Below are 13,451 nucleotides of genomic sequence, written 5' to 3' on the forward strand. Positions count from 1 at the left end.
CCCACTTGGGGTGGGAGGCCAGGAGGCTACCCCCAAGCAGGCTGCAGGGGACAGGAGGGTGAGCTGCTTCCTCTGCCTGCAGCATGTTAGAGCAGCCCAGGGTTCCTTTAGTTCCTGTCGGCTATGCGGCCTCAGTTTCCCAATGTGTAAACTAGGGTGCCGCACCCCCGTTTCCAAGGACTGGTAGGAGGCTTAGGCATGCTGGTGTCTGTCATGAGAACAGAAAGCTCAACCCTGGGGCTGGCATGGTGGTTCTCCGTCCTGTCGTCGGAGAGGAATAAGCTGTGCTGGCAAGGTGCCAGTGCCCCTGCTTGCTGTCCCAGTAGGCAGGGGAGGGTGGTGGGATGTGGGTGGTCACGTGACAAGAGAGTCTTCTGAACCTGAAGGAAGCTGAGTGTCTGAAAACGTCTTTCCCATCTGCCAAGCAATTTTCAGTGTTGTTCTTAAGCAGTATCGGCGGGGCTTTTGGAAGCTAAAGAAGTCTCAGCAGACATCTGATTGATTTTTTTTATCCAGGGGTGGGCCTGGGGCAAACAACTGCCACTTCCTATGGGGCGGCCCCCACCAGTGGCCACCCAGTCCCGGATTCTCCAAATCCTCCCCCAGGTTGGGTGAAGGTGTCACTTGGGGTGTAGGATGTGAGCCCAACCAGCAGGTGGCAGTAAATAACAGACAACCAACCGGCCCAGCGGCCTGCCTGGCTCTGGGCCTGGCTTCCTTCCCCAGCAGCCCTGTCCCTGCCAGCAGGTGCCCCATTGCCTTGAGTCACTTGTAGAGGGCACGAGAAGGTGATAGCCACCCACAAGTCTGGCTTTCAGGGACTTACAGTGACAAGAAGACAGCCCCCGCCCCACCCCCAGCTTTCTGGGGAAGGGACCTCCTGTGGGTGGGAGTCCATCCCTGCTTCTCCCAAGGGCGGCCCTCCTTGCTTCTCTTTCCAAGGCTCCGTCCACTGACTCGTGGATGCCATGGAGGCCTCCTGGAGCTGTGCTGGGTGCTGTGTGTGTGTGTGTGTGTGTGTGCACATGTGTGGTGTGTGTTTATTCATGCATGTGTGTTGTAACTGTGTATGCATGTGTGTGCTCTGTGTGTCCTGTGTGCTGCACGTGTGCCGGTGAGTGTGCTGTGTGTGTGTTGGTACACGTTTGTAGGTGAGCACACGTGTGTGAGTATAGCCGTGTCCGTGCTGCTGTGTGCTGTGCTGCATGTGCAGGTGGGTTAGTGAGAGTGTGCAGGTGTGCGGCAAGAGCTTTGGTTCTTCTCCGTCCGCTCAGGGGCCGAGGTGGCCTCCCTGGCTTCCTGGGGCCGACTGATGAGCCTGTGCCAGTTCTAGAAACCTTACTGCACCCGCACCGCCCCCACTGCCCCCAGCGAGTCCCAGGCCGGGAGCCTCTAAGTGCAGGCAGGGACTGTGGTCTCTGGGGTGGCAGGTTGGACGCGGACACTGGCGAGCCCTGAGCTGGTGACTGGGCCCTCACCAGGGTTAGGACTGCAGAGCTGAGACAGCGTGCAGGAGGAGCAATGTGACAATCAGGAGCCTCAGCCCTGTGACCAGCTCCCTAGGGAACAGGAGCAGCGGGACTGCAGCCAACCCCAGGCCGTTGGGCTCTGCCCACTGTGTAGAAACTGCTGGAACTCATGCCACATGGCCCCTGTGAGATCATAGGAGACACATTCCAGAATTTGGCTGCAGCGTGCCCAAGGGTGCACATGGTAGTGAGGAGGATGACTGGGAGGGAGCCTGGCTCAGCGGAGTGGGTGCCCGTGGGAAGTGTCGCTGAGTGGGTGCCCATGGGAAGTGTCGCTGGCTCCTCTGACACTGGGACCTCAAGCACCTCTTGCTTTGGGAAAGTCATACCACTCTTCATCCCTTCTTTCAGCATTTATTAAGCGCCTACCACGTGCTGGGCAGCATTGCGGGAGCCGGAGCACAGCAGCACCGGCTGTCCTGGGTCAGGTGGACGCCGCCGGGATGCTGGCAGCTGTGCAGGGGTGACAGGGTGTTTGTCTTCCTGTCTTGGGGGGCAGGGCTTACTCTGCTCCTGACTCTGAAGTCCACGCGAACTATCGCTCTCATACCCAGTCCTCCTGAAGTGTGACCTTTGCATCCTTCGCCATAAACCCCCCAAAGCCCCTGGCACCTCCTGTGCCTTTCCACCCAGAGTCGCATGCAGTCACGTCCTGCCCTCCCAAATCCAGGACACCGAGCACCTCTGCAGACTGCGGGAGTTTGACTTGTGGATCTGCCATGAAGACCCTCTGTGTGCGCGCATGCGTGTACATTATAGGCGCTATCTGTTTACTTACCTGCTGTGTGTGCTGATGGTGCACCTGCTGTGTGCCCAGCATGGGAAGCTCAGAGGCAGGATCCCATGTGCCATGGAACCCACATGTCTTGGGGGCGAAGCCATGGAGCCAAGAGGGACCCAGAACCACCCCTGTGGTAACGGGAGGCTGCGGATGAATCATGAGGTGCAGCCCTGGCTGGGGAAACCTGGGCGGCTCCCCTGGGGACAACATGTTGCTGAGTCCACGGTTGGCCCCAACCAAGGCGTGGGAGGAGGACAGTGTACTGGGGGGAAGGGAGAGACCCCAGAGAGCCCCTTTGTCCCTCCCACTCCGTGGTGTGCAGCAAGTGGGCCCACACCAGACCCCAATATGCATTGGCCTTGAACTCCCAGCCCCCTCCCGCCCCCTGCCAGAGCTGCAGCGAGTTCATGTCCGTTGTTATGAGCCCCCGCTCCCCTGGCCTGGAATTTTGTTGTTGTCCCCTGAACAGACCGAGTCAGGGGTGAAGACAGCCCACGCGTCTCTGGATTGTTGAGAGGGACCCTGGCTGCAGTGAGCGGGGTGTGCTGTCAAGGTTAGGAAATGGGCGCTGAGAAGTTGGGTTTCTCCGCTCAAGCAGTCAGATTCCAGTCCCGACTGCCGGGAGCTGCAGGCCCTTGTCCCCACAGTTCCCAGGGCTTCCAGCTCCCCACCAACCAGCAGAGTTCTCACTGGCGCTGCTTCCTCTGCAGTCCCCGACAGCATCATCATGAAGATGTTGACTCAGCGCCTGGACCAGCAGGACAGCGTGCAGAAAGGCTGGGTGCTACACGGCTTCCCGCGGGACCTGGACCAGGCACAGATGCTGGACAGCCTGGGCTACAGCCCCAACAGGTGAGCCGACCGTCCCCCGGGGGGGTCCTTTCAACAGCTTCCGGGCCACAAGAGCCTTCCTCACACTTGGTCACCTCTGTTTGTGCCTGAACACTGAGGCTCAGGCCTGGCTTCAGATCCTGGTGCCGCTTGCTCGATCCGCATGTCCACATCAACACCCATACACTCTGCCAAGTCTTGTCTTCCTCCTGGAGCCGCCCTGCGGATGCACTGCTGTTTGCATAGCTTGGGTTTTTGCAGTTACGGCTTAGCTGATATTTGGATGCAGGTTTTCAGCGTGAATCTTTCTTCCTTCTGCCGGTCTAAAGTTGCGATTCCTCACTTCCTCTAAACATGTAAGCCTAATAGCACTCTGACATCGTATATATTATGCAAAATATATGGGGCCCAGAACGTTCCTGATTTGTAGAACATTTGGGGGATTTCCGATGGTTTCGGAACGTGGGATGCTCACTGTGTTGTGGAAAAAGACAAGGGCAGCAGCGAGAACACCAGCAAAGGGGGGCTCCAGGTCGCGAGGGTGGCTCCTCCACCACTTGGTGCTTTGGCAGACACTAAAAGGCAGGCAGAGGTGGGGGACACTCTTCTGTGGGCAGTGGGAGAGGCCACTGTGGACCAGGAGAGTCCGGCAGGAGGCTGCTGATGCGGCCGGCTGGGCAGGTTGACAAGCGTGCTGTCCTGTACAGCTGGCAACAAGAGCGTTCTGGTTGTCTTGGTTGGTTCCGTTCTGAGACACTCCTCAAAGCCAGTGAGAGGCACTGTTATAGAATTCCCCCAGAGCTGGTTCTGTTCACCCAACGCATGCCACAAGCCCATCGCCACCCCGGGGATGCAGGAAGGGAAGAGGTACTGTGGAGAAGTGGCTGGCTAGCACCGGTTGCACCGGTCAGGCCCGGTCAGGCCCGAGGCCTCTCACAGGTGCAGCCTGAGGCTGAGCAGGGCACGTTAAGCACATTTCTGACCCTTCTGAGAGGCTGTGTGCTTTGCAGATATTTTAAAATTTGATTTAATTTTTCATGATGTTTACATAGTCAAGAAGGATATGTGCTCATGTGGACGACTGACTAGGGTGGGAAGGGTCGAGGAACAGGGGAAAGTGGGTGAGACCATGGTTTCTGAGTTTCTTTTTCTTCTTGTATCTGGGGAAAGCGGGGAGAGAAGGGAGAAGCTGCACCCAGCCTCCCAGCTGCCTCAGTACCCGGGGACGGGGGACGGGCACCCCATGTCATCCCGGGGTTCCTGATGTGGAGCATGCGCGGAGGGTTCTGCTCAGGTGAGTTTGGTAGTTCTGAAATGCTGTCGATCTCCCCACTCCAAGGATGAGAAAAATCTCTCCGAGGTCCACTGGCTGACGTGGTCCACCTTGGAGTTTCCATCCGCCCAGATGCTTGCTGCCACGCTTGCTGGGGTAGTTGACCAACTTGTCTTACCCTCCTTCCTCTGCTGTGGTGTCAGTTACTTTCTGCAGGCCCAGTGGACTGCCGTATCCTCCATGTGCATCTGGGTATGCTGTCCACTGCTCCGTCTGAGTCACCGAGGAGGCCCGGTTCTGACACATGCACTCCACGGTCAGACCACAGGGTGATTCCCCAGAGTGGTTGGAGTTCTGAGTCCAGCGGTGCAGCTGGGTGAGGGTTCCCCACAGAAACCTCATCAGAGGTAACCTCAGGCCTGACTCCTGTGTGTGCCAGTCAGTACGGGGTCCAGCTCAGTCCTCACCCACATAGGTACATTCCCACTGGTGGTTGCAGGTGTCTGGTCAGTTCTGTCTCCAGCCCCATCTCTTACACAAAGCGATGGATTTGCAGCCCAGGCCAACCCTGCCCACCACACACTCAACCCTCACAGCGGCCCAGTCGGAACGACCCCCAGTAACCCCCACCAGGCCTGCCCCCAGCCACGATTCTTGCGTATGCCAGTAGTCCTTGTGGGAGTTTTGAGGGTGGTGCGATGGGCTATGTCATGTGGCACTGACTTCCTGGAAAAGAGGGGTGATAAATGACCCCACAGGGCCAACTGCACCAGGTCTTCAGTTCTGTGAGTCAGTCTTGGTGAATGCAGGGCAAGGCCGGGGGAGCCCTTGGGGGAGATGAGGCCCTGGTGGCTGGCCTCCCCTGGTGGCGGCTGGCCTCCCTTTGCGCCCAAAGCAACAGAAGGACTTCCATCTCAGCACAAAACCAGAAATGATGAAAGAAGTGAGGGACCCCAGCAGGTATCCATCAAGTGCAGACACGTGGCCTGGTGATTGGGGCAGGTGGCCGCAGGTTGTGGGGTCGAGTCCTGCTTTCCTGTGCAGTCTGGCCACCTCTCCCTCTCCACCGTGGGTCCCGGCTTTCTGTAGACTCGAGTCCATCTCAAAGCTTTCTGTTGTTTTCCCAGGGTCTACTTACACTGTAAGTCCCACACTGTTTAATCACTTCTGTTCTGTTGTGGCTTCCCGGAAAAGGCCTGAACTTTCATGACTCTCCTGCCTTGTCTAGTTTATGTATTTTTTATTCTGGATGAACACTGGAATAATTTTGTCATGCATGAGAGAGCTGGCCCTGACGTGTCCACTGGAGGTCCTGTAGATGTCCAACTTAATCAGCTGTGACCAGATGAACTAACTCGTAATTCTGTTTTTGCCAGCAGCTTCTTGGGGCTCACTCCCCCCACTTTTTTTCAAAGAGACAGACAGAGATGGAGAAAGAGCCTCTGCCCACCACATCACTCCCTAAATGCCCGCAGTAGCCAGGAATGGGTGGCACCAAAGCTGGGAGCTGGAGCTGGAGCTGCACCTGCCTGCCGCCTCCCGAGCTCTGCACTTGACAGGAAGCTGAGGCAGGAACTGAACCTGGGCCTCCTGACAACCACCCTGGCATGTCTTTCTAGAGCCTGCCTCACCCGTTTCTGTTCCTTCTGGTGTTACAATGGGAGATGTTCGCAGAGGGTTCCAGCAGCGTCAGGACACTGGCTGTTACTTAGTATCCATGGCCGGTTTCTTTTCAGAACTCTCAGTCTCCTGAGAGCTTTTTGTTTGCGCCTTCCGGGTTTTGTAGGCGGATGACCTTGTCATCCCACACAGGTGTGTCCTTCAGCATCTTCTGGATCAGTCTTGCTACTTTCCCAACTGCAGGGTCACGCTGGTGGTGGGGCGGGGGTGGGTAGTGGTACCAGTTTGCTCGCGCTGAGTTTGGCTTTTGAAGGGGTCCGTGACTTCTACCCAGTGAAGGAAATACAGTGGCCTAGAGTGGACGCTCCGACTTCCCTTAAAGCCATTGTGGGTTTTTTGTTTTGTTTCTGTTTTTGTTGTTTCGTTTTTCCTCCTTGTGACATCTTCGCAGAGTGAATGAGGTCACAGAGCAGGGCTGCTGCTGGCTCCCAGCTGCCTCGGTGTGCGGTCCTTTCATGAGGCAGGTGGGGCTACGACCCTCAGGACCTGCTGTCCTGCCCCCAGAATATTAGGTTATGTGGCAAAAGGGGGACTCAGCAGGTGCAAGAAAGGGCACTCAGTTGGTCATGAACTGGAAAATAGAGACTTCCTCCGGATAGAGAGCCGAAGAGGCAGGGAGAAGGGGCGGAGAGAGGGATTTCACAGACACTGTGGGCCCAGAGAGGGCAGGCGGGCCCTGTGTACAGCATGAGAAGCAGTGAAGCCCTGGCCAACACCTTGACCTTGGCCCCGTCAGACCCATAGCCCTCAGGGATGGAGCAGGAGTGGCAGCCGACCACTGGAGGGAGTCCTGGGGTTTTGCCCTAGGAGGCCAATGCAAAGTGGTTCTGAACATTTGTTTTCTCTCTGCGTTGTCAGGCTGTGGCGTTAGTGACAGGATGCTTTCATAGGCTTCCCTGCCTTCTCCATTCCTGGACCCATGTTTGAAACCTCTGTGTTAGCTGTTGCCAGGAGCTGGCTCCGGGGGCAACAAGTAGCTTGGACACAACTTGATCGAGTTTGTTTGCAGTGTTGGGTCCATTTAATTTCTCTCTTTTCTTTTACAACCGGTCTTTTCCTGGAAAATCTTCTTTTTCCCCTGGGTCTTGAAATATATCAACATAATTTACATATCTTGTGTGTTTCTCCCATTTCTTCTGAAACCATGGCTGCTTTCTCTCTCTGTCTCTCTCACTCTCTCTCTATTTATATGCTTGTGTTTATTTTTCCTTTGCGAGGATTTGTTTTGACTAGCCTGACTTTAATATTTGTGTATTTTTTTTTGCTTGTTTTGCCAAAGAAAGCTTGGATTTATACAATAATTCTACTTTCCTGTATTCTGTATTCACAAGCTTTCGTTTCTCTCGGCTAATGACTTCTTCTTTTGTTGAGCTTATTCTTATCAACAGAATGCGCAACTCACCTGCTTTCCATGTTCCTTATGTGACACTAAAATAGTCAAAACTTTACACATTATCTGTCCAACTGTAGCCACGCCTTAAATTTTTTGTGGACAAAATTGGATGTGAAATGTTACTGTGTAAAATTGTAGGTGAAAAATGTAAGACATGACTAACGCTCTCAGGTATTCAAAACATAGATTTGATTTTCTCTTACATCTAAGAGTTATCTAGGACATTTAAAAACTGTCAAGGTAGCTGACATCTTGTTATTTCAATTCTCTTCTTTTTCATTGTAGTACAGAGCTTGGAGGATCAAGCATTAGCAGGGAGTTATTCTGTGGATAATTGCTCAGTAGGTAGTTGGGACTATGGTATGTTTTGAATTTAAAATCACAGGATTAAGCAAGAACGTCAGGTTAAGCTTGACACTGCATCTTCACACCGGGCGCTGCCCTCTGCCAATGGTGGTGGCTTGCCAACTGCCAAGGACCAAACGATCTGTTCTGTTCTTATCCGTATTCTCTTTCAACTCATGCATGGTTTTACTTTGTATGTTTTTTTGGTGCTGTGTTATTTGGTGCATACATGTTTGCGCCCAGGTTCAGCTCCTGGGAGGCATACTTTTGATGAGAGCGTCCACCTGTGGTTGGTGGCCGACTGCTCTGCGTCTCCTCCCAGTAGCCAAGGAACACTCCAGTGTGAGAACACGCAAGACCCATTTCCAGTCTCCCTTTCAGTGAATGAACCACAGCACTAAGTTCCAGCCAGTGATTTCTAATTATACATTTGCGTGATTCCCCCCCCCCCCCAAAGTCTACCTCCAGGAAGCTAATTCCTTGTTTACTTGCTGGTCTCCCTGAAGTTACTAATCTCCTTATTTGTCTGCTGCCTGATTTCCCCTGCAGCCATTTCCACAAAAATCCCATCTGTCTTGCGATACAACAGTTCCAATTTTTTTTTCTTTTTTTAAAGAACAGACTTTGTTCATTTATTTTCATGGGAAAGTCAGATAGACAGAGAGGAAGATCTTCCACCGACTGGTTCACTCCCCAAGGAGCCACAATGGTCAGAGCTGAGCCAATCAGAAGCGAGGAGCCAGGAGCTTCTTCCAGGCCTCCACGAGGGCAGCAGGGACTCACCAACGTGAACCCTCGCCTGATGCCTTCCGGTGTATCAGGAGGACGCTGAGTCAGAGCTGAGGGGCAGGTCCAGTGGGGGAGCGTGGACATCACACACAGCCAACAGACACCCAACTACCCTGACACCTGCCCCTGCCGCCCACTCCCCTTCCTCCCTGACACCTGCCCCTGCCGCCTCCTCTCCTGGCCACTCCCCTTCCTCTGCTGTTTTGAAGTGGCCTTTTTCCCCCAGGCTCACTGCACGGAACCAGGGAAACTCCCTCTGCCTCCATTCTGTGTCCAGAGCCCTGCATCTCTCACAGGCTCCAGTAACATGTCCGAGGATGGCCAACCCTGCTCACACCTGCTCCCCCTCCACTACGCGCGGCTGGCGGGCAGGGTTCTCGCCCTGTCTGTGTCGGGCACTTCCTTTACGTTCCTTCCTCTTGCTTTGCCGCCTTGTTGGCAAACCAAGCTACGTCCCACAGTAGCTTCCTGGGAAAGGCTGTATGGCATGCCATAAGAAATTACAGCTAGAGGGCTCGGCGGCGTGGCCTGGTGGCTAAGGTCCTCACCTTGATCCCATATGGCTGCTGGTTCTAATCCTGGCAGCTCCACTTCCTCTCTGTCTCTTCTCCTCTCAGTGTATCTGACTTTGTAGTAAAAATAAAGTAAATCTTTAAAAAAAAAAAAAAAAAGAAATTACAGCTGGATTGATTTTTCCCTCAGATTAAGAAGCCCAAGGCCCTTCTGACTCCTGACGCTTCCCGTGTGAGCGCCCCACCTCCACCTCTCCCTCCCTCCAGCTCCAGGTTCCAGACCATCAGTGGCATTTCACTTCCAGCCTTGGCACGGGGCTAACCTACTCCTCTGCACTGGAATTTAACCTGGAAACCCACATTGTCCAGGTCTGGAAAATTCTCTTGGATTGCTCTGTTGGTGATCTCTCTCCCCTTTTTCCGTTTTCTCCGGCACATACACTGTTTGAGTCTTGGCTCTTTAGGACTAACTGGTTTAAAGATGTCTTTCCTGTCGTGTTTTGCATCTTTTGCTGGTAGTTTCTTGCAGGGCAGGGCAGCTTTTATTTGTTCTCTTCCACTTTCTGCGATCTCAGCTTGCCTGCGAATGTTCTTGGACTTCTGATCTCTGTTTTATTTTCAACATATTCAGGAAGCCTTTTCTGTGGACCCCTGAATAACCCTTTTAGGTGTTTTTAAGTTACAGTTCGTGGATTTTTAATCTCTGAGAAGCGTCCTGATGAGCTTGCCTGCCGTCTGTTCCCACAGTGTCCTGGTCTCCATCGGCTTTCTCTCTGCGGGGTGTGGGCTCACCGCAGTGTTGCTCACGTCAGAGAATGACAACCCTGGTGTGCACAGGCTCAGGCCAGGCCTCGGCCTCACCGTGGAGTGACCACCCTGGGCTGCCAGATGCCTGTGTCCCTGTGCGTTCTCCTGGCTGGGATCAGCCAGCCCCTGTTGCAGTGTAGAGGCCCCTGCCGGGGTCTGGGGGTTCAGGGAGGCGAGGGGCGTGTAGGAGGAGTTCCCATTGGCTGTGTGCAGGGTGTGTAGCTCCCCCTCATTCCCCCGCGGTTGGCCCGGACACGCACGCTCAGCTGCGTGGCTTCCTGCAGGCCAGAACCCGGGGTTCCATACTCCCAGAGAATCTCTCGTTATTTCTTCTTGGGTTGAGAAGCCTAAGCTCAACCCCGAGGACGCGGGGAAGGGGCCTAGGGCTTCCTGTCTTCTTCAGTCCCCTTCTGCAAAATGTTCACTTGTTTATTTGAAAGTTAGAATTAGAGAGAGAGGCTGCGCTTCCATCCACTGGTTCCCCTGCCCCACGTAACTGCAATGGCTAGCCCTGGGCCAGGCCCGAACCAGGAGCTTCACCCAGGTCTCCTACGTGGGTGCAGGGGCTCCAAGCATGTGGGCCATCCTACACTGCTTTCCCAGGCACGGGAGCAGGGAACTGGATCAAAAGTGAAGCTGCAGGTGTGGACCAGCACCCAGACAGGCTGTGGACAGTGCAGGCAGCGACCCCACGTGTTCTGCCACAGCACCAGCCTCAGTCCTTGGGATTCTGGTCACTTGTTCCGAACTGCCGCCTCCACCTGTCGCTGGGGGTGTCTCGGCCTTCCCGCTGACTTCCCCCAGGCTCCTGGACTGGGGGCCGCAGGGCCCTCTGCTTTCCCTGGAGGAGGGGCCTCTCCTTCCGCATCACCCTGGGGCCCCCTGGGAGGTGAGGATGTCAACAAAGCCATTTCTTTCTGTCTGGAGCCCAGAGCCTTTGGTTTGTCCTATTTGCCCATCCCTCACTTTCAGTTGCAGCCCTTTGGCTTCCCGTGCGTTCTGCGGGTTCTCATCTGACATCCAGAAGCTCGGGCGCCAGGGCGGAGCCACAGGCTTCCTCTCGTCCCGGCTGCAAGCGGGCTGCACACCTTTTATTCAGTGTGAAGGTCTCTCTTTTTACGTAGTTGAGTGAATCCTCTTTGTTTTGGATTTTTCCCCCTCTACTCCTTCAAAGGCTGCGTTTTCTCGGAATCTAGCTGTTCTGTCGCTCCCTTCTCCCCTGCCCCAACATGCTGAACGGAGAACGCCCCCCTCTCCAGGTCCTCTCTGCCCCCTTCCCCCACCCAGGCCCCGAAATCCTGGGATTTCCTGTGTCAGCCCATTATAAACTGATTATTGTCTTTTTTTTTTAAAGATTTATTTTATTTTCATTACAAAGTCAGATATACTGAGAGGAGGAGAGATAGAGAGGAAGTGGAGCTGCCGGGATTAGAACCAGCGGCCGTATGGGATCAAGGCGAGGACCTTAGCCACTAGGCCACGCCGCCAAGCCCCTGATTATTGTCTTGAATCTGTGTGGGCCAAGTTCTTCCTTCTAGAGGTACAGCAACCATTCTCTACTTGTAGCTCTGACTCCCATACCGCCCAAGTGCGCCTCCTCTCAAAACCGGGGCTGGAACAGCAGCCTCTCCATGGCTTGGTCCTGACCCGGCTCACCTCGGAGGTGGGGGTGTCCCCATCGTCCTCAGCGAGGGTGCACAAACACCCAGCTCCCCACGGCTGTGCGCGCTCAGGCAGGTCTCTGCTGTCCTGCGGACCACACCTGCCAGCGCCACCTCAGAATCCTACGGTGTTCCAGTCCCTGCCGTCTTTCTGTTGGGGAGTTTGTGGCCTCTCTCTCTCTCTCTCTCTCTCTCTCTCTCTCTCTCTCATTAACATCCACCAGGCCATATCTCAGTCTTCTCTCTTTACTACTTTTCTCTGACATAAAGACTCCGTTCCACTGACTGGCATTCCGGGAGGATTTCCTCCAGGTGGATTTGCTGGCCCTTTTCAGGCTCATTTGACTGGCTTTCTGCTTCAGGAAGACGAAGTATGTACGTACTGCGTATTTATTCTGTTTTCCATAATAATTTTTTCTAGTAACTTTTAAGCATTTTTTTTTATTAGGAAGGCAGACAAAGCAGCCCCCATCTGCTGGCTCACTGCGCACGCCTTCAATGGCTGTGCTGCACAGTCACGTGGTGGCAGGAACCCAGTGGCTGGCAGGAACCCAGCTGCCTCTCAGGGCCTGCACCAGCAGGAAGCTAGAACCAGGCCCAGGATTCGAACCCAGGGCCTCTGCTGAAGGAGGCATTTATCTAACCACTTGGCCACACAGACAACCCTCCAGTAACTTTTTTTCCTTCTCTTTTCTCTATTGTTTTCTCAAGTCTGTCCATGATGATAGAACTGACCGCTCTCTGTTGTATCTTCCTGCCTTGCTTTTTCCCTCCTTCCCACCCATCTCCCCCTCTCTCTTCCCTGCCTTCCTCCTCCCCTTTCTTTCTTCTTTCTCTGCGAATGTTTCCTGTGCCTCCTCATTTTTCTGTTGCATTTCCCTGGGTTTCCCCCACCCTTAACCTTGTCAGCTTTGTTATTCTCATTTCCTTTTTAAAAACCTTATCATCTTGTCTTTGATTTGTCCCATCATAGAGCCTGTTCTCTCTAAATTATTTTCATCATGTTGATAAGATTTTATCTAAATTGTCCAGAATGGACCTATTTTGCGAACCAGTCATTGCGAAGGCCTGCTGTTTCTCTGTAGAGTGAGCTGGCCTGTGTTTTCCTGTCGCTGTCACAGTAAGCCTCAGCGTCGAGGGTTTAGGGGGCTTGTGATGGCCGATGTCAAAGTGCTCCCGGGCCGCCCGCCTCCCTGGCCCAGCCATGTCCGGCTCCTTGCCTCCTGGTCCCGCCTCTGGTCTCTGGGCACTCCTGTCTCCCTCCCGCCAGAGCCTGGCCAGGCTCTTGACTGAGCCCGTGCTAGATGAAGCCAGGACAGTCTGACTGCCTCCAGGTCTTCGATTTGAGTCACCCTTTGCCAGTGAAGTCAGCTGTTCACAGATTCCTGGGGAGTAGGGTCGGACACCTTGACGGGGCATCAGTGAGCTTTCTGTGCTTGAGGTCCCCCCAAATGTCTGGTTTTTTGAAAAGAGATTTATTTGTTTGTGTATGTAGTTCTATAGATTTCACTATTTTATCTTATTGTTGATGTTTGCATAGTTGAGAAGGATGGATACTGTGTGTGCCACTGATTGGAATGGGGAAGGTCAGGCACGGAGGGAGGTGGTGAGACAAGTGTTTCAATGTTTTTCTTTTTCTCCTGTATCTGTTAGAGGGGGTGCGGAGGGGAGGGGCCGCTCCTTGCTGCCACACAGCACCGAGACCCAGGGATCGGGAATGGTTATTTGATGAGGCCTGAAAGACCCTGATGTGGGGAGGAATATTCTGAGGGTGTCACTTGAGTGGTTTTGATAGTTCTGAGGCATTGTCAGTTTCATTGCTCTGCCATTGAGAAAAACTCTCCCAAGTC

General features: G+C 54.0%; 1 protein-coding gene across 6 annotated transcripts in view; it reads left to right on the top strand.

Moving 5' to 3' along the window:
• The window catches only part of AK8 (adenylate kinase 8), a 111,093-nt gene that overhangs the window by 59,478 nt on the left and 38,164 nt on the right, over nucleotides 1-13,451 (top strand). For all 6 annotated transcript variants that reach the window (XM_058672719.1, XM_058672715.1, XM_058672718.1 and 3 more), the window contains one exon: nucleotides 3,021-3,162. In XM_058672719.1, the coding sequence (XP_058528702.1) occupies nucleotides 3,021-3,162 (142 nt within the window). The remainder of the gene's footprint in view (nucleotides 1-3,020; nucleotides 3,163-13,451) is intronic.

The sequence above is a fragment of the Ochotona princeps genome, chromosome 14, assembly GCF_030435755.1.
Source record: "Ochotona princeps isolate mOchPri1 chromosome 14, mOchPri1.hap1, whole genome shotgun sequence".
NCBI lineage: Eukaryota > Metazoa > Chordata > Mammalia > Lagomorpha > Ochotonidae > Ochotona > Ochotona princeps.